The sequence below is a fragment of the Narcine bancroftii genome, chromosome 1 (genome assembly GCF_036971445.1).
Source record: "Narcine bancroftii isolate sNarBan1 chromosome 1, sNarBan1.hap1, whole genome shotgun sequence".
In the NCBI taxonomy this organism is placed as follows: domain Eukaryota; kingdom Metazoa; phylum Chordata; class Chondrichthyes; order Torpediniformes; family Narcinidae; genus Narcine; species Narcine bancroftii.
Genome location: NC_091469.1, coordinates 127,904,448 through 127,923,469, shown reverse-complemented (window position 1 = coordinate 127,923,469; position 19,022 = coordinate 127,904,448). Strand labels below are relative to the sequence as shown.

At 40.9% G+C, this 19,022-nt stretch overlaps 1 protein-coding gene across 14 annotated transcripts in view; it reads left to right on the top strand.

Moving 5' to 3' along the window:
* Positions 1–19,022, top strand: part of LOC138763897 (microtubule-associated serine/threonine-protein kinase 4-like) — a 588,435-nt gene that overhangs the window by 468,360 nt on the left and 101,053 nt on the right. For all 14 annotated transcript variants that reach the window (XR_011357883.1, XM_069938893.1, XM_069938918.1 and 11 more), the window contains 2 exons: positions 6,602–6,677; positions 7,239–7,448. Coding sequence is in view for 13 of the 14 variants with exons in the window: in XM_069938893.1 (XP_069794994.1) it covers positions 6,602–6,677; positions 7,239–7,448 (286 nt within the window). In the remaining variant the exon portion in view is untranslated. The remainder of the gene's footprint in view (positions 1–6,601; positions 6,678–7,238; positions 7,449–19,022) is intronic.

Genomic DNA, 19,022 nt, shown 5'->3' with positions numbered 1-19,022 from the left:
AGACCACATAGTGTGCAACTAGATCTGGAAAATCATCTGACAAGAATGTTTTCTGTCGTGTCCATATAAAAATACTCCAATGAAAGTTTTTGCTTTGTGTCAGCTGCTGTTGAGTAATTGATGCTCACTAGTACTTTGACTTCAAGCTGGCATGAGGCTTAATGAAGTGCTTTGTGATTTCTACCAACCTCATCACTGACATTACCTAGCTCCCTTGTCTACACTGCAGTGAATTGTGGTCAAGGTTATTTGCTTTTAATCAATGGCGACACTAACTCAGGAATCAAATGGATCGTAAAAGTTAGAAACCAGAGACAAGTCTTAAAGACTTAAAATCTTTCGACTCCACACTTGAGAATGTTGAAAATCCAAGCACAACCACTTTGATAATAATATTATTATTATTGTCATTGTCAAAGCTCCAGTTCTCTAAAACATCTGGAAGTTTGGGCCACATTTGGTAGGTAAATGCCAGCAATTTTATACGATGTTCTCCCGCAAAACTGCCAGTAAGTTTGGGCTTTCTTCTAATTGTGTGGAACTTGCTCAAGGCTATGGGTCACTGGTTTCACATCTGTGGCTTGCTACGGGTCTCCTGTGGCAGAATGCAACATTACAGCAGTTCCCAATACTCACACCAGAGATTCTGATCAAAACAACTTGTGTCTGCCTTGGCAATGTGTAGGGAGAACTCCCTCATTTACCTCAGTAGAGGAGAATAGTAGCAAAAGACATATATTGTTTCATATCGGTTCTGTCACAGATAGATACAGCTCTGGAACAGGCCCTTGACCCTGTGTATTCCCTGTTGATCATCAACCACTCATTTACACTAATCCTTCATTAATCCAATTTTTTTGCTCTCCCCACATTCTCATTAGTTCCCCCAAGAATCTACTACTCATTTACACACTCGGGTCAATGCACAGTGATCAATTAACTTGCACATATTTGAGATATAGGATTAAAAATGTAGCACCTGGAAGAAACCCACAAGGTCGCAGGGAGAACGTGCAAACAGCGAACAAATAGCACCTGAAGTCAGGGTTGAACACTGAGAGGCAGTAGTTTTAGAAGCTGGATCATTTTCCTTCTAATGTTTTTTTATAAGCATTTTTTGAACATTTTAAGTGCTATAGTCTTTTTTTTAATGAATGATAGTTTAATATTTTGTTTTTGATATAGTTAGGAAATGTTTTTGATACACACAGCCTCAAGATTTGAGGGAATAGGTGTAGGATAGAGATGAGGAGGAACTGCTTCGAGAATCATGATTATATTTCTTCTTCTTTTTTCTTTCTTTCTTTGGCTTGGCTTCGCGGATGAAGATTTATGGAGGGGGTAAAAGTCCACGTCAGCTGCAGGCTCGTTTGTGGCTGACAAGTCCGATGCGGGACAGGCAGACACGGTTGCAGTGACTGCAGGGGAAAATTGGTTGGTTGGGGTTGGGTGTTGGGTTTTTCCTCCTTTGTCTTTTGTCAGTGAGGTGGTCTCTGTGGTCTTCTTCAAAGGAGGTTGCTGCCCGCCAAACTGTGAGGCGCCAAGATGCACGGTTTGAGGCGATATCAGCCCACTGGCGGTGGTCAATGTGGCAGGCACCAAGAGATTTCTTTAGGCAGTCCTTGTACCTTTTCTTTGGTGCACCTCTGTCACGGTGGCCAGTGGAGAGCTCGCCATATAACACGATCTTGGGAAGGCGATGGTCCTCCATTCTGGAGACGTGACCCACCCAGCGCAGCTGGATCTTCAGCAGCGTGGACTCGATGCTGTCGACCTCTGCCATCTCAAGTACTTCGACGTTAGGGATGAAAGCGCTCCAATGGATGTTGAGGATGGAGCGGAGACAACGCTGGTGGAAGCGTTCTAGGAGCCGTAGGTGATGCCGGTAGAGGACCCATGATTCGGAGCCGAACAGGAGTGTGGGTATGACAACGGCTCTGTATACGCTTATCTTTGTGAGGTTTTTCAGTTGGTTGTTTTTCCAGACTCTTTTGTGTAGTCTTCCAAAGGCACTATTTGCCTTGGCGAGTCTGTTGTCTATCTCATTGTCGATCCTTGCATCTGATGAAATGGTGCAGCTGAGATAGGTAAACTGGTTGACCGTTTTGAGTTTTGTGTGCCCGATGGAGATGTGGGGTGGCTGGTAGTCATGGTGGGGAGCTGGCTGATGGAGGACCTCAGTTTTCTTCAGGCTGATTTCCAGGCCAAACATTTTGGCAGTTTCCGCAAAGCAGGACGTCAAGCGCTGAAGAGCTGGCTACACAGGTAAAAAGATCATTGCAAAGTTGGGGAATTAAGGGGTATGGGGAAAAGGCTAGGTGGTAGAGCAGAGTCCACTATAATCAAATGATATTCACGATCAGCCATGATATCAAATGCCAAAGCAGGCTGAATGACCTAATCCTGCTCTCATTTCTTACATTGAATGTTTCTGAATATTTGGTGATGCCTATGCCATCTGGCTAACTCAGGAATTGAGACTTTGCCTCCTGTCAGTGTTTCTCAGCTGTTTATGAAGATGTCTTGCCTCTCCTCCCCATTTTTGCCCTCAAGCCTTGTCCTGGATAACGGTGCCACAGCATGAGCTGGAACCTTCCAGGTGATCGTCCTTGGGACAGATTGTTAATGACCAGAGTTACCCTTGTGAAAAACTCTGGTGAAAATCTGTTTGGAAGAGGGCTGTTTTTTTTTCCCCGCCCAGACCAAATCTCCACTCAAGTTGCTGAAGAGAAAGCCAGCAGAGGATTATAAAAGATAAAATGTACCATCTATTTCGGCATATAACTTGACTGTCAGATAAGTTATGCCCTTATTTTCAGCCTCATTTTCATGGTTTTATCATATATCAGGTGTATGTCAAGCCCCCAAAAATCACATTGACTGGGCTGTTGGACGTTGGCTGAGGGTGGTTGTTACCATGGAGGCTCCAGCAAAATGATGAAAGTATGAAGCGTGTTTTTAAGTTAAAAGTAATAAAAATGGCCAAGAAATCCAACAACAATATTTGATGCAAATGAGAAGTTATCAAGAAATTGGAGAAAGAATGAAGAGACTCTAAGAAAAATACCAAAAAGGCAATGTTCAATGAGAAGAGGAATCATTCGTTGGCCAGAGTTGGAAATCACGTTGCAGAATGGGTACATGAACAGAGGCAAGATTGCTAGATAGTCACGCAGAATAAAATAAGAGCATTTGCACTGAAGTGGGCAAAGTTGTACCCAGACCTCAGTCAAGATTTTGAGGCTACAGTAGGCTGGTGCAACCGTTTCATGAACAGGAAAAGAGTGTTATTTATGACAAAAAACATCTCAGAAACTACCAAAAGATCTTGATCATAAACTTGTAAGTTTTTACCAGTTTATTATACATAACCAACTGAAATAGCAGTTTGCATTTGGCAAATATTGGAAACATGAACAAAACCATTATGAATTTCAACGTGATACGCAATAGAACAGTGGCATGAAAAGATGTGAAAACTGTACAACTAGAAGTACAACCCGTGAAAGGACTAGGTTTATGGTGGTGTTATTGCGCATGGCCAATGGGATAAAGGAAGGATAAATGAAAATGGTGTAAAACTATGGATAGACAATGGGTGGAACAAGCGGCCAGGCAGTTTATGTAAGGAACAGAATTTGCTGGTCTGCGATATGTTTCGAAGCTACTTAACTGAGAGAAAACTAAAAGTAGATTAGCACTACATAATATTTACATGGCGCTTATCCCGGGTGGTTTGACATCTCTATTGCAACTTGAGCAAGCCATTCAAAGACCATGTGCAAGAAGAATAGAATACATGGATATGTGTACAGAAAAATTGTTTACAAAAGGCGGGGCAATGCATGTGGCATCACTTGATGTGCTGTGTGTCTTTGTGCTCAAAGCAAGGGACAAAGTGGAAATGGAGCCTGTAATAAAACCATTTAAAAAGTGTGGTGTCTCTTGTGTGTGGTATGGAAGATGATTTATTGTGGGACACTGACAACATCATCAGATACAGACTGGGACCCTATGATGACCTGCTGCCATCTTTGCCTCAGGCGACAGTGATTTTGAAGGATTTTAAATGTGTTTTTTTTCAATAAAAATTTTATTCTAATATACTGGTAGCATAAAAATTTGTTGTAGTTGGGGTTTTTATTGAATTTTCAAGGTTCAATTTGTATGCCGAATAGTTGAATTTAAGGCCTTAAAAATGAATCTGGTGTATAAGTATTTTTGAGGGTTTCAAGGCTCGACTTTATATGCTGAAATATATGGTCATTAAAAATCATTGTTTCATTTGGTAACTTTTGATTAATACAAAATACACAATTTTTAAAGGTGATACAGTACAACTCCGATTACCCGAAATGGATAAACGTTTCTTTCAGAGAGCCAGTCATTTTTTAAAAACAGCCCAGTAACAACAGAAAATCACTTGTAACAGTGTTTATACAACAGCAAACAACAAGGTAAAGCTTTTAAAGCATTAAAATAAAGTTTAATTCTCACCAAAAAAATGCTGGCCACCTCTGATCACCAACATCTCCCCATCAAGGCCCTGCTCGTGCTGGGAGCCTGAGGGTCCTGCTCCTGTCAGGGAGCTTGAGGTACCCGCTGCCGCTGGGAGCCCGAGATCTGCTGCACTGCTGCTGGCTCCGGAAGCCCAAGGTCCGTTGTGCTGTTGGTGAAGCCAGGAACCCGAGGTCCACTAATGCTGCTGCTGGGAGCCTGACATCTCCGGTCATTTCGGCTCCAAAATAATTTTGGATAACTGAGGATTTCGGAGAATCCGATTTCAGATAATCAGAGTTGTGTTGTACATGTAAGTAAATCAAATTCAACAGAATCCATTAAAAAATACTTTATAAAGTTTATAAAGTATGCGGTCCTTTCACTCAGAGGATCCACCATAAATATCATGTCTCCGAAGGTCCAGGAGTACATCTGCCTCCTGTACTCCAATAACCTTCATAGCCTCAAGGCTTGCAGTCTGTTCCAGTGGTGTACCCAAACTTTCAGTTGTAATTGATTCATGGAGGAAGAGCAGTCAGTTGTGGGTTGGATCTGCCACAAGTGCTTTGTTTTTAAATCTAATGCAGGCACTCATGGAGACTTGTGCTGAGTTTCTTTTGCCCTTATAATTCTGTGATTCATTCACACTGATGTTACAGCCACGTTGAAAGGAAGCCATAGGCCGAACATGCAGATTGTTTTAGTCAGTTTCTCCATGTGCCTTTGATCAGGTCCATTTTGGTTCGAGCATCATCATTTGTTTGACCCATGGGACAGATTACTCTGAGACCCTGTCTAGACTGCATCTAAACCTACTATCAAACATGGAGATATATTTGGCGAACAGATTAAGCTTCAAGAAGTGTGCAGAAATAACTTGAAATGGATGTCTATTTTCAGAATGCTATTAATAAATTCATTGGTTAATATATTATTGAAGAGAATTTCTGCTTATATTTGAGCTAGAGACGACAAGCAAAATTTCTTTATTCTCATGTATACAACATTTTTATTCCTGTGCTTGCCCTGTAAAGGCACACAAAATGGCACCAATAATCCAGCATCTTTATCGAGAAGAGAAAGGGGAGCAAGAGAGTCCCCTTGGAAACATCAAGTGTCCGTGGACCCCACCATTTCTTCCATTGCCTCTGCCTCCTGCACTTCCATCGCCTTCATAGCCACACATCTGTTCCAGTGGTGTTCCCAAGCACAAGGCATTATGTTCCCCTCCTTGGTGGTCCATGGTTCTGAGCCCACAAAGTGATGAGGAATCTGTCAGTACTCAAGTTGTTTCAGGAGCCCTCCTCTTCATCAACACCTCACAAATCTTGGTCCTCATTCCTGGTTCCTCGAAGTTGGTCTGCGCCATGGTATGAGACGTTTAGCTGCCAAGCCACGCACTGGTTTACTGCTGTGGTGCCCTGTAGGATCTTCTAACAGGTTTCTCTTGGGAGAATGTGGTGGTGTTCCCCTGCTCTGGTGCTCCGGGCCAATCTGCTGCTACCCCAGTGTCTGGACCTTTGAGCGTGATTGCTACCATCTTGGGCATAGACCTCCATGGGTTTTCTGATGTACAAAGTATTTGATAATAGAGCTGATGTAATAACACTCTGCCTATTTTTATCCTGGTGCTCAATTTCATATTGAAGTATTTAGAGTTGTGCAGGTAGTAAAATAACGAGGAATACATTTTGCTTAATTATGAAACAACTTCAGATAGTTGTCCTGAAGAGAAATGCAAACGACAATTACAGCTGTAAATGATACGATGTACTTCTGTGGGAACAGTGGAATGGAAATTAATCTTTGATAATAGAACTAAATAGTGCATTGTATTTCAGTTCCAATATTTGGTTCAATTAATTTCAAAAGATGAACTTCTGCCTCATTTGTTGTTGGGTTCATAATGCCTGCAGTTTTATATGATTTAGAGCGACCACAGTGCCACTTTAATGATCTGGAAGGGTAAGTCCTGCAACATAGAATGATATTAAAATACCAGCCACTTTGCAGTTATCATGTGGAACCCCAGAACATTTATGAAATCTTGCACTGAATAAAGTGCCTGTAGTTTACAAAATGTTGCTTGTCTCATTTGCAGCCCTGGACGTTCTCCAGCTTGCTTTGATAATGAAATTATTATGATGAATCATGTCTACAAAGAGCGATTTCCAAAGGTAATTTGCATCTGTGCTTATAAAAATATAAAAAAGTGTCAAAGATTTCCTAAGATCAATTCTTCAGCTCAGGATTTATTTTATTGATTTAAGCAAAATGGTTTTTTTTTTAAAGCCGATGAAAGCCAAAAATCGGATGCCCTATGGTAAAATAGACTGCAGAAACTCTCTAGTTAAAGGTTGGGAAAGTAAGATTTTCTTCAGAAAAGCAGAGAATAGACTGGATCATTCATTGCAGTAGGAAATTGGTTGTTCAATAAATGAAGCTGACATGTGAGGGAGTGGGGTGAATGGAAGATCAAGTGCATTTTGAGTGTCTTGGAGCAAAATAACAATCTCTTGGATGTTATGTATCTTAAATAAACTGTTCCTATCTATATCATAATTTCAAAGTAACCCAACGATGAATTTTCAAAAGGGAATGCCAGAGACACACTCCAAATGTGAATATTACTGAGAATCTGTACTTGTAAATTCTTCATGTGATTTACTGGCATTTTTTAAAGGCTTTGTCTGGTTTGTTTTAAACTTACCACATTACCATGTTGTTTTGTTCCTCAGGCCACAGCCCAGATGGAAGAAAGGCTGCAGGATATTATCACAAGCTACTCTCTTGATAATGTTCTTCCACTGGCAGATGGAGTCCTCAGCTTTGCTCATCATCAGATCATTGAGCTGGCACGAGATTGCCTAGATAAGTCCCAACTGGGCCACATTACTTCAAGATACTTCTTTGAATTGCAGGAAAAATTAGAAAAGTTGTTGCAGGAAGTAAGTATTTTCATGTTTTGTTTCTGGCAGTTGGGTAAAGAGCAAGCTTGCTTATGTGTGGAAAGCCAATTTTGTTGCTCCAGGCAGGCTTTAGAGGTCATCATTTGGCTGCTAAAAATACAATGAATAAACAAAACTAAGCTTGACACCAGTTCATATCACTATGTAGCGGCCTGCGCCTCGGGGCCAACACAGGAAACTGCCGTCGAAGGCAGCGACTGTCAAAACATCGTGTGGGCTGAAACACCTGCTTCCATAGGCCGTCAGCAGAGTGTTGAAACTGGCCAATCACCACTGGTGGTTTGCAGAGGGCTCAATCGGGGCCCAAGTATCAGAGGTAACCAATTGGCAGCCGGCCCGCTCAAGCCACGCCCCGGTGGTGACGAGGCAAAACTGACTATAAAAGGCAGAGCTGCCACTGAATAAACTGTGTGTGTGTGTGTGTGTGTGTGTGTGTGTGTGTGTGTGTGTGTGTGTGTGTGTGTGTGTGTGTGTGTGTGTGTCTTTCTACTCCTTTGTGTGTCTTTCTACTCCTGTGGATTCAAGCTACAGCTTTAGGGCTATAACCGAGAACTATAACCTAGCTGTAGCCTTAGTGACCTCGCTACAGTGATGACCTCGACTGGTCCAAATGGCGCTTTGGACCCGAAGGTGGAAGAGCAACCTACGATCAATGCCGTAGCATTGAACCAAGGGGGTGGTTCCACCAAGATGAGGCGCAGTTTGCCATTCGACGGATCTCCATTGATGACACACGCTACTACCACGTGGTCAGTGCCCTCGATCAGGACACTGCAGCCTCCATCATCAAATTCCTCCAGCAGCCCCTGGATCAAGGAATATGTGGCCATCAAAGAGCTGTTAACCTGCACTTTCGGGCTCTCAAAGCGCGAGGGCACTGCCCGACTGTTGCATATCGACGGTTTGGGGGACAGGGTCCCTTCCACCCTCGAGTGACGTACTCGCTCTCAACAATGGCAGCACCTTCTGCCCACTGTTCTTGCAGATCTTCTGGGAGAGGCCGCCTGAGGACATCCGACTGTTCATTGTGGAGGAAGACTTTGATGATCCCAGGAAGGTGGCTCCCCTGGCAGACCTCCTATGGGCAGTGAAGAGGGATGCCTGTGCTTTGCTCGAGCAGGTGACAGTACTGCGACAACAACGCCCAGCCAGGAAGACCACCAACTGACTGACAGTCCGACCGACCACGCCCCATTGGTGAGCAGTACAGTTTCTATCACCAACGGTCGATGCTGCTCCCCCTGCGTGTTACAGGGAAATGCCCAGGCCAGCTGTTGTCAATGGCTGCGACAACTAGCCTGCTACATATTCAAGACTCCCTGTCGGACTGACGTTTCTTGATGGACACTGGGGCACAATATAGCGTCATTCCCCTGACCACCATGCCGTCGACGGTGACTACAAGAGTTTGCAGCTATGATCAATTTTTATCACCGCTTCATACTGCAGTGGCCCGCATCATGAGCTCACTCTTTCTCCTCATGGCAGGACCCAGTAATAATATGTAATGGACCCAGGAGGTGACTGAGGCCTTCCAGGCCACTAAAAACACCCTAGCCAACCCCACCCCCCTGCGACCGCCCTCATGACAGACGCCTCCAGCACAGTGGTCGGGGGTGTACTTGTGCAACTAGTGAACACCTCAGGCCACCAGAGCTCAAGTACAGGGCCTGTAACAGAGAACTGTTATCCTTATACCTGGCAATTTGGTACTTTCGTTACATTCTGGAGGGCAGGAAGTTCAAAATTTACATGGGCCACAAACCCCTTACCTTTGCCTTCAGTAAAGTGTCAGATCCATGGTCAGCCAGGCAACAGCGGCACCTGTCCTACATATCTGAATTTACACAGATATTGAACACATAGCTGACAAATGCAACGTGGTGGCCGACGGCCATTCCCGCCCGACTATCTTGCCGGTGCATGATTCTACCCCTGGCGTCGACTATGCGGGCGTGGCTGATGTGCAGCAAGCAGACCCTGACATTCCAGCATACCGCCGGCGCTCACTGGCTTACAACTGGAGGTCATCCAGATCGTCCCCAGCAATCGCACGCTGCTTCTGCTACATCTCGATGGGTAAACCTCGCCCTGTCATTCTGGCCGCATGGAAGAAGTGGTTTTTGACTAGGTGCACAACTTGGCTCACCCCGCCATCAGGACTACAGTCAAAGTGGTGGTGAACGGGGATGTCTGGCACAACCTCTGCAAAGAGGTCACCTTGTGGGCCAGGACTTGTACTCTGTGCCAGTCATCCAAAATCCAGACTCATATCAAAGCTCCACCACAGACATTCAAGCCACTTTAGCTACATACACATTCACATTGTATCCAGAGGCACATGTTATCTTCTCACAATGGTCAACCTGATGACCAGAGGCGATGCCACTATCAGAGGCTTCCACAGAAGCATGCGCGTGGGCTTTACTGAACTTGAGTAGTGTATTTCAGGGTCCACGAACACATTACATCGGACAGGGGGGCCCAATTCACTTCCAGTCTGTGGACCGCCTTAGCCCATGCCCTGGAGACTCAACTCCACCACACCACAGCATATCACCCACAGGCCAACAGGTTGGTGGAGAGGTTCCACAGACACCTTAAGGCAGCTTTAATGGCATGGCTTACCGGACCTAACTGAGCTGACGAACTCGCTTGGGTCCTGTTAAGTATCCGCACCACACCCAAGGAGGACCTCGAGGCATCCTCTGCTGTGTTAGTCTACGGCGCAACCCTCGTTATTCTTGGCGAATTTGTGACAACCCCAAAGGACTATGGGGAGCCCCCAGTGATCACATTGACTCAACGATGCAAGCGCCTAGGCACCCTGGCCCTCGCTAAACCTAGACCCCCATGGCCAACCAAGCACTTACGTCCCAAAGAACTTTACTGACTGTAAATATGTGTTTGACGTGGAGCTCACTGGCTACCTTTACGGCGGCCTTACGAGGGACTATACCGCGTCCTTAGAACAACGGCTCCATCTGTGTTTTGGACATTGGCGGCAGGGAAGAGACTTTCACACTCGACTGGTTGAAACCTGCCTACTGGTGGACTTTGACCCATCCATCACTCACCCAACCTCACAGTACAGGGGTCGGACTCCTGAAAATAGTGCCCCAATCGCCCGTTTTGGGGGGGGGGGGGCGTGTTTGTGTAGCAGCCTGCGGCCCACGCTTTGGGCCAACACAGGAAACGGCCATTGAACATGGCGACCGGCAAAGCATTATGCTGGCTGAAATGCCTGTTTCCATAGGCCGCCAACAGAGTGTTGAAACTGGCCAATCAGCGCCAGTGGATTGCAGGGGGCCTGGGCATCTGAGGTAACCAGTCGGCAGCCGTCCTGCTCAAGCCACACCCTGGTGGTGACACGGCCGAGCTGACTATAAAAGGCAGAGCTGCCACTGAATAAACTCAGTATCGAATACACTCTACTGGTGTGTGTGTCTTCTCCTGCGGATTTGAGGTACAGCCTTAGGGCTATAACTGAGAGTTATAGCTTAGCTGTAGCCGTAGTGACCTCACTACAAATGAAGAATTTTTACATAGTTGTCCAGCCCTTGCCAGTGCCCTACAAATTATTATTACTAATGTCTTAATAGTTAAGATCAAAACCTTACAATTTACTTGTATCCCACACATTATTATCAGTGCCCGACTGATTAATATCAATAACGTACAGTTAATTACTTGTATCCTACATGTTATTACCAGTGACCTACTGGTCAATGCCTCACAATTTATTACATAGCATTTGGTTATTACCAATTAATTCCCTATCACTTATGTACCAAATTATCTCAAGAATGCATATGAAAACTAACTTTGGGTTAAAGTCTTCTAGAAAACTCAATTTTAATAATTCCAACCAATAGCAATTTGTTTTTGAGTGTTAACCTGGCCAGTTAACGAAAACCCTTTAAATAAGTGAGCAGATTAAAGTGTTTATTTGTTTCGCTTTTAATTAAAGAATATTTAAATTTCAAAGCACTCAGTTTACTCAAGAAAATATTGACTTGCTTTCTAATCATGCTTCATGATATGTTTATAAAATTGATTCTCAATTTTTTTGTATCTTCAGAAATTCATCTTTGCAGAATAAAAATTCAGTGATGTAGGAATAATAAAGGAAAATTTTGCAGGATTAAGGAGAATGTGCTTTAGACCTGAAGCCTTTGAAGACCACCTTCTATGCAATTTGATCAGTACTATGGAAAATATCATGGCTAGAGGATGTAAATATTGATAACGCTTGCCATAGTGAAATTTTTATGACATTTATTAAGCAAATCAAGTACAATATTGAATAATAATTGAGAGAGAATTAAAGTCAATTATTTTTTAAAATGATTGGTTAGGTGTTATGAAAGTTTTCATCATGAATTTTTTTTGTTTTTTAACACCAGTTTTCCTCTGTAATTTACAGAAACCAGAAAAAACTTCCAGTTTGATACATGCTTATTCACTATCTAAATTGTTATCAATTATGCACAGACCTAAATTGCCATTGTTAGCACGTTGAATCCCTGGTAAAAAAATGTGTCGCAGCTGAAGCCAATCCCGTCGTTGCATGACCTTCACGAAGTTGCATTTTGAGCTGGGATTGCATCCTGTGCCTCAAAGAGAACAGTCAGTTTCTCCAACCTAATATTATGGCCAAAATACCTAATCCCTAGAACCACTCCAGTAACTTTTCTCTGCAATCTTCCAAAGATCTTTACATCCTAGCTGACATAAAATGACAAGAAGTAGACAGTACATTTTACTTGGCCAAGTTGACACCAACTCTCCAATTTTGTTAAGTAGCTTTCTTATATGTCTTTCTTCACTGCTTCCTAAAACAATTTCTTAAATTATATGTGGACTATATTTCCTTCATCAACCTACATTTTACTTTATCAAAAGAATTATGGTTAGTCAGACACAATTTTCATTTTTTTTTGAAAATGTTATTTATTGATCGTAATAAATCATACAGTAAAAATACAAACACTTTCACCCTCCCTCCCCCCAACCCTAACCCACCCACCTCCCCCCCAGCCCCCCCTCTAAATGACCTCAAAAGAAAGAAAGAAGAGAAAAGGTGATCGAATAACATAACATCTTTCAATCATTGCCACGGTTTGGGGCAGCACCATTAATTGTGGGGGAAAAAAAACTACTACAAATTCAACCTCATATATTTCATACATGGGCTCCATGTTTTAACAAAGAAAGAATAATTACATAAATTATATGTTATCTTTTCCAGTGGAATAGAAGATCTCATCTCCAAATGCCATCGTTGAATACTCAAATAGGTCTCATTTTTCCAAGTAATTGCCAAATATTTTCTACCCACAGCTAAGGTCAATCTCAAAAAAGCAATTTGAAACATATCTAATTTTAATTCCAAACTCAATAAAAATGCCATAGGATCAAGTGCAATTTTAAATTTAAATATAGCTTCTAAAAATTCCTTAATTCTATTCTAAAAAGGTTTCACCGTCTCACATGACCAAGTAGAATGTAGAAAAGAGCCAAATTGTTTATGGCACCTGAAACATAAATCAAAAGAAATAAAATTATATTTCCTTAATTTGTCCAGAGTTAAGTATAACTGATGAAGAAAATTATAATGAACCAATCTATACCTTACATTCACAATTGTAGTCATACTGTCCTCACATAATGTCATCCAATCATCCTGAGAAATAGAGAAGGACAAATCTTTTTCCCATTTTAATTTAAATTTATAAACATCCATCTTAAGCATTTTAGTCTGTAGTAAAGCATACATCTCAGATAGAAATTCTTTCTTACCACCATCAGTAAGTAAGATTTCAAATTTAGATCGCCATGGTAACCGTAACATACGCCCAAAATTATCCAGCAACAATACTTTAACTTGATAATAAGAAAACATAGAAACATAGAAAATAGATGTAGGAGTAGGCCATTTGGCCCTTCAAGCCTACACCGCCATTCATTTTGATCATGGCTGATCATCCACTCAGTACCCTGTTCCAGCTCTCTCTCCATACCCCCTGATCCCCCTAGTCACAAGTACTAAATCTAACTCTCTCTTAAATATAGCTATGGAACTGGCCTCAATCACTTATTGTGGCAGAGAATTCCATAAATTCACCACCTTCTGAGTGAAAAAATTCTTCCTCATCTCAGTCCTAAAGGACTTCCCCTTTATCCTTAAACTGTGACCCCTGGTTCTAGACTTGCTCAACATTGGGAACAATCTTCCTGCATCTAGTCTGTCAAATCCCTTAAGAATTTTGAACGTTTCTATTAATTCTCCTCTTAATCGTCTAAACTCCAGCGAGTACAAGCCCAGTCATTCTAGCCTTTCTTTATATGCAAGTCCCGCCATCCCTGGTATCAATCTGGTAAACCTTTTCTGCACTCTCTCCATGACAATGATGTCCCTCTTCAGAAGGAGACCAAAACTGAACACAATACTCCAGGTGAGGTCTCACCAAGGCCCTAAACATCTGCATCAATACCTCTCTGCTCCTGAACTCGAATCCTCTTGATATGAACGCCAACGTACCATTCGCCTTTTTTACTGCTTGCTGCACCTGCCTGCCCACTTTTAATGACTGATGCACAGCGACACCCAGGTCTCTTTGCATCTCCCCTTTTCCTAATTGGATACCATTAAGATAGTACTCAGCCCTCCCATTCTTTCCTCCAAAGTGGATAACCACACACTTATCCACATTATATTGCATCTGCCATGCATTTGCCCACTCACCCAACCTGTCCAAGTCACCCTGCGCAGTCTTAACAGCCTCTACACAGCTTACAATGCCACCCAGCTTCGTATCATCTGCAAACTTGGAAATAGTGTTTTCTATTTCCTCATCTAAATCATTAATATATATCGTAAATAACTGGGGTCCTAGCACTGAGGCTTGTTGTGCCCCACTAGTAACTGACTGCCATTCCGAAAAGTACCCGGTTATTCCTACTCTTTGCTTCCTATCTGTCAACCAATTCTTTATCCACCTCAATACCATATCCCCTATACCGTGTGCCTTAAGTTTGTATAGTAATCTCCTGTGTGGGATCTTATCAAAAGCCTTCTGAAAATCCAGATAAACCACATCTACTGGTTCTCCCCTATCCATTCTACTAGTTACATGCTCAAAAATTCAATAATATTAGTCAGACACGATTTTCCCTTATAAAACCATGCTGGCCCTGACCAATGAATTCACCACTTTCCAGATGTGCCGGAATCACATCTTTAATAACTGACTCTAACAATTTCCCCACTACCGATGTCAAGCTAACCAGCCTATAATTCCCTGATTTCTCTTTCCATCCCTTTTTAAAAAGTGGAGTTACATTAGCCACCCTCCAGTCCTCAGGAACTACTCCAGAATCTAAAGAGTTTTGAAAAATTATCAACAATGCATCCACTATTTCATGGGCTACTTCCTTTAGCACTCTGGGATGCAGACCATCTGGCCCTGGGGACTTGTCTGCCTTTAATCCCTTCAATTTATCCAACACAACCTCATAACTTACATTTATTTTCCCCAGTCCTTCCGTCACATTAGCCCCATGGTCCCCTATTATTTCTTGAAGATTATTCATATTTTCCCTAGTGAAGACCGAACTAAAGTAGTTATTTAATTGGTCTGCCATGTCCATGTTCCCCATGACCAATTCACCTGTTTCTGACTGCAAGGGACCCACATTTGTCTTTACTAGTCTCTTTCTCTTCCCATATCTATAAAAACTTTTGCAGTCATTTTTTATGTTCCCTGCCAACTTTCTCTCATAATCTCTTTTGCCTTTCCTGATTAATCCCTTTGTCTTCCTCTGTAGAACTCTGAATTTCTCCCAGTCCTCTGGTATTCTTTCTTTCCTGGCTAGTCTATACGCTTCCTCTTTACACTTGATACTCTCCCTGATTTCCCTTGTTATCCAAGGATGTACTACCCTCCTTGAGTTATTCTCTTTCCAAACCGGGATGAACAAATGCTGTATTTCATCCAGGTGATCCTTAAATGCTTGCCATTGCCTTTCTACACTTAATCCTTTAAGTAACATTTGCCAATCTAACTTAATCAATTCACGTCTCATATCCTCAAAGTCACCCTTCTTTAAGTTAAGAACCTGAGTTACAGAATTAACCTTGTCACTTTCCATCCTAATGTAAAATTCCACCATATTGTGGTCACTCTTGCCCAAAGGGCTTCGCACAACAAGATTGTTAACTAATCCTTCCTCATTACTCAGAACCCAGTCTAGAATGGCCTGTTCCCTCGTTGGTTCTTCAACATACTGGGTTAGAAAATTATCCCGTATACCCTTACCAATTTGATTCATCCAGTCTATATGGAGATTAAAGTCACCCATTATAACTGCCTTGCCTTTGTTGCACGCATTTCCAATTTCCTGTATAATGCCATCCCCAACCTCTCTACTACTGTTAGGTGGTCTATATACAACTCCCACTAACTTCTTCTGCCCCCTTGCATTTTGCAGCTCTACCCATATTGATTCCACATCATTCAAGCAAACATCCTTCCTTTCTATTGCTTTTAACTCCTCTCTAACCAACAATGCTACCCCACCTCCTTTTCCTTTTTGTCTGTCCCTCCTGAATATTGAAAATAAACAAAGTATTCGAAGATATATATTTCTCATTCATTCTTTGAAACAAAATAAAATATACAGCTTCATAGCAACCTTCCACTAATCTAATTCCTTTCTGTTCCCACAGTTTCAAAAGTTGATTATTAAATGTAAAAGAAAAAGCTTATTTTGAAACAAAGGAGTTTTAACCAAAATTTTACCTTCCATACCTATAATTTCATTCTTAGTCTATGTCCATTAAATGTTTCGACACTTGCAAATTATAACTCTGTAATAACTGAGAATTCCATTTATAAATAAACTGATCCATCCTCTTCTCATCAATCTAAGACTTGCTGTACAGAATGCCAGAAACAATCAGGGCCCTTTACTTGTTAAGAATAATAGCATATTTTTCGATGCTGATTTGAGTCAAGCTGAATTAAACGTCGTGAAGAATTTAATTCTGCTCAAGCTTTTCTGTGGAAGAAGGGTTATAAGTTTGCTTTTCGTCACCCTACTGACCTTAAAGTTTTTTTATGGGGATTACCAAATCAGTTTTTTAATGACGATGCTGAAACTCTCACTTTTGCTCATTCTGTCACTCCCGTACATTTGAGAGGCGTAACACTATTATACTATTGTAGTATTTATTTAGGTTTTTTTTTCCTTTATGGGGTTTTTTTGTTTCTTTTTTTTTAGGAGATCCTTAAATTTATTTGTAATGGAGCCATGGGGAGGTGGTTCGCCAATTATGTGGGACATATATGTGATGCCTTATGGCTAATTTAAATTTTGCGACTTTTAAAGTTAATGGGCTTAATAACCCGATTAAGAAAACGAGGGTGTTAACATATATTAAAAAGTTGAAAGTTGATATTGCTTTTTTACAAGAGACACATTTGACTGAAAATAAGCACCAGAAATTAAAAAGAGATTGGGTTGGACAAGTTATAGCATCTTCTTTTAATTCTAAAGCAAGAGGTGTTGCTATTTTAATTCATAAGAAGTTATCTTTTAAATTGGATTCTGTTTTTGAAGCAGCTGGTAGGCTTTTGATTTTTAATTGTGAATTTTTTTTCTGAATCTTGGACTTTAATGAATGTTTATGCTCCTAATACAGATGATGAGCAATTTATGGTAGATCCTTTTCTAAATTTAAGTCAAGCATATGATAACATTTTGGTAGGGGGTGATTTTAATTGTTGTTTAGATCCACTGTTAGATAATTCTCCAAAATCAATAGTTAGAACAAAAATGGCTAAACAGTTAATGATATTAATGAAAGATATGAATCTAGTAGAGATTTGGAGGAAATTAAATCCTAAGGAGAAAGATTTTTCATTTTATTCACCTCCACATGATTCTTATTCTAGAATAGATTTATTTTTAGTATCAGCACAATTACAAGGGCGAGTTTTTAAAGCTGAATATAAGAGTAGGATTTTATCTGATCATTCTTTGTTGCTAATTACTTGTACTGGTTCAGAGAGAGTGGAGAATGCGTATCGTTGGAGATTTAATCCCATGTTGTTGAGAAATCCCAAATTTATTAAATTTATGAGGGATCAGATGCAGTTGTTTTTGAAAATAAATGTAGACTCCGTTGATAGTACATTTGTTTTATGGGATGCTTTGAAGGCTTATATGCAGGAACAGATTATTAGTTACACAGTTAAAATTAAAAGACAACATATGGTTGAGACTAGTGAATTGGAGAAGGAGATGGAGAGTTTGGAAAAAGACTTGCAGCGGGACTCTACAGAAGTTAAGAGAGCTCGTTTTAACTAAATTGAACTTGCGGTATAATTCATTACAAACTTATAAATTTGAGAAATTATTGCAGAGAACTAAACAGCGTTATTATGAGTTGGGCAAGAGAGCCCATAAAGTGTTAGCATGGCAGTTAAAAACAGAGCAAGCTTCTAGAACAAAAAATGCTATTAGACATGATTCGATTAATACTTATAAACCTCAGGAAATTAATGATGAATTTCGTACATTTTATCAGAAATTGTATACTTCTGAAGTATTGGAAGATAATGTTAAAAATGATAATTTTTTTGTCTGATTTAGCTTTAGATGCCTCTTTACGGTTACAGAAGTGAAGGAAGCACTTCGATCTATGTCTAGTGGAAAGTATCCAGGAGAGGATGGTTTTACTTCTGAATTTTATAAAGAATTTCAGTATTTATTAATTCCCTTATTGATGGACATATTGAAACAGGCGACGGAGATTGGTTCTTTCCCGGATTCTTTTTCTAGTGCAATTATTACAGTTATTCTTAAGAAGGATAGAGATCCATTAAAAGTGGGATCTTACGATTATAAAATTGTTGCCAAGGTTCTGGCTAATAGATTAGCTAAATATTTACCAGATTTTATTCATGTAGATCAGGTGGGTTTTATTAAAAATAAGTATTCAGCAGATAATATTGTGAAGTTGATTTCTTAAGTTAATTTTTCTCTGGAATGATCCAACCAATCTATGGTAATTGCAGAAAAGGCCTTCAATAGAGTGGAGTTTTTTGTTTAAAGTTTTGGAGGTTTAATTTTGGGCCTCTTTTTACTGGCTGGATTACGACTAGAGTTATGACAAATGGACAGGGATCTTCTTCTTTTATATTATCTAGATCGACTAGACAGGGCTGTCCTTTGTCACCAGCTCCATTTGCATTGGTTATTGAACCTTTGGCTCAGTTAATTAGATAAGATACTAATATTAAAGGTATTAAGATGAAAGCTGATTAATATAAAATAAATTTGTTTGAAGATGATGTTTTGATATATTTAACACAATCTTTGAAATCTTTGGAGAGTCTGCACGATAGATTGGAGCAGAATGGTGAAATATCGGGATATAAAATTAATTGGGAAAAGAGTGAAATTATGCCCTTGGTTGATGTGGATTACTCATCATGTAGGCATATTGCGAAATTTAAGTGGTCTGATCAGATTAGATATTAGGTA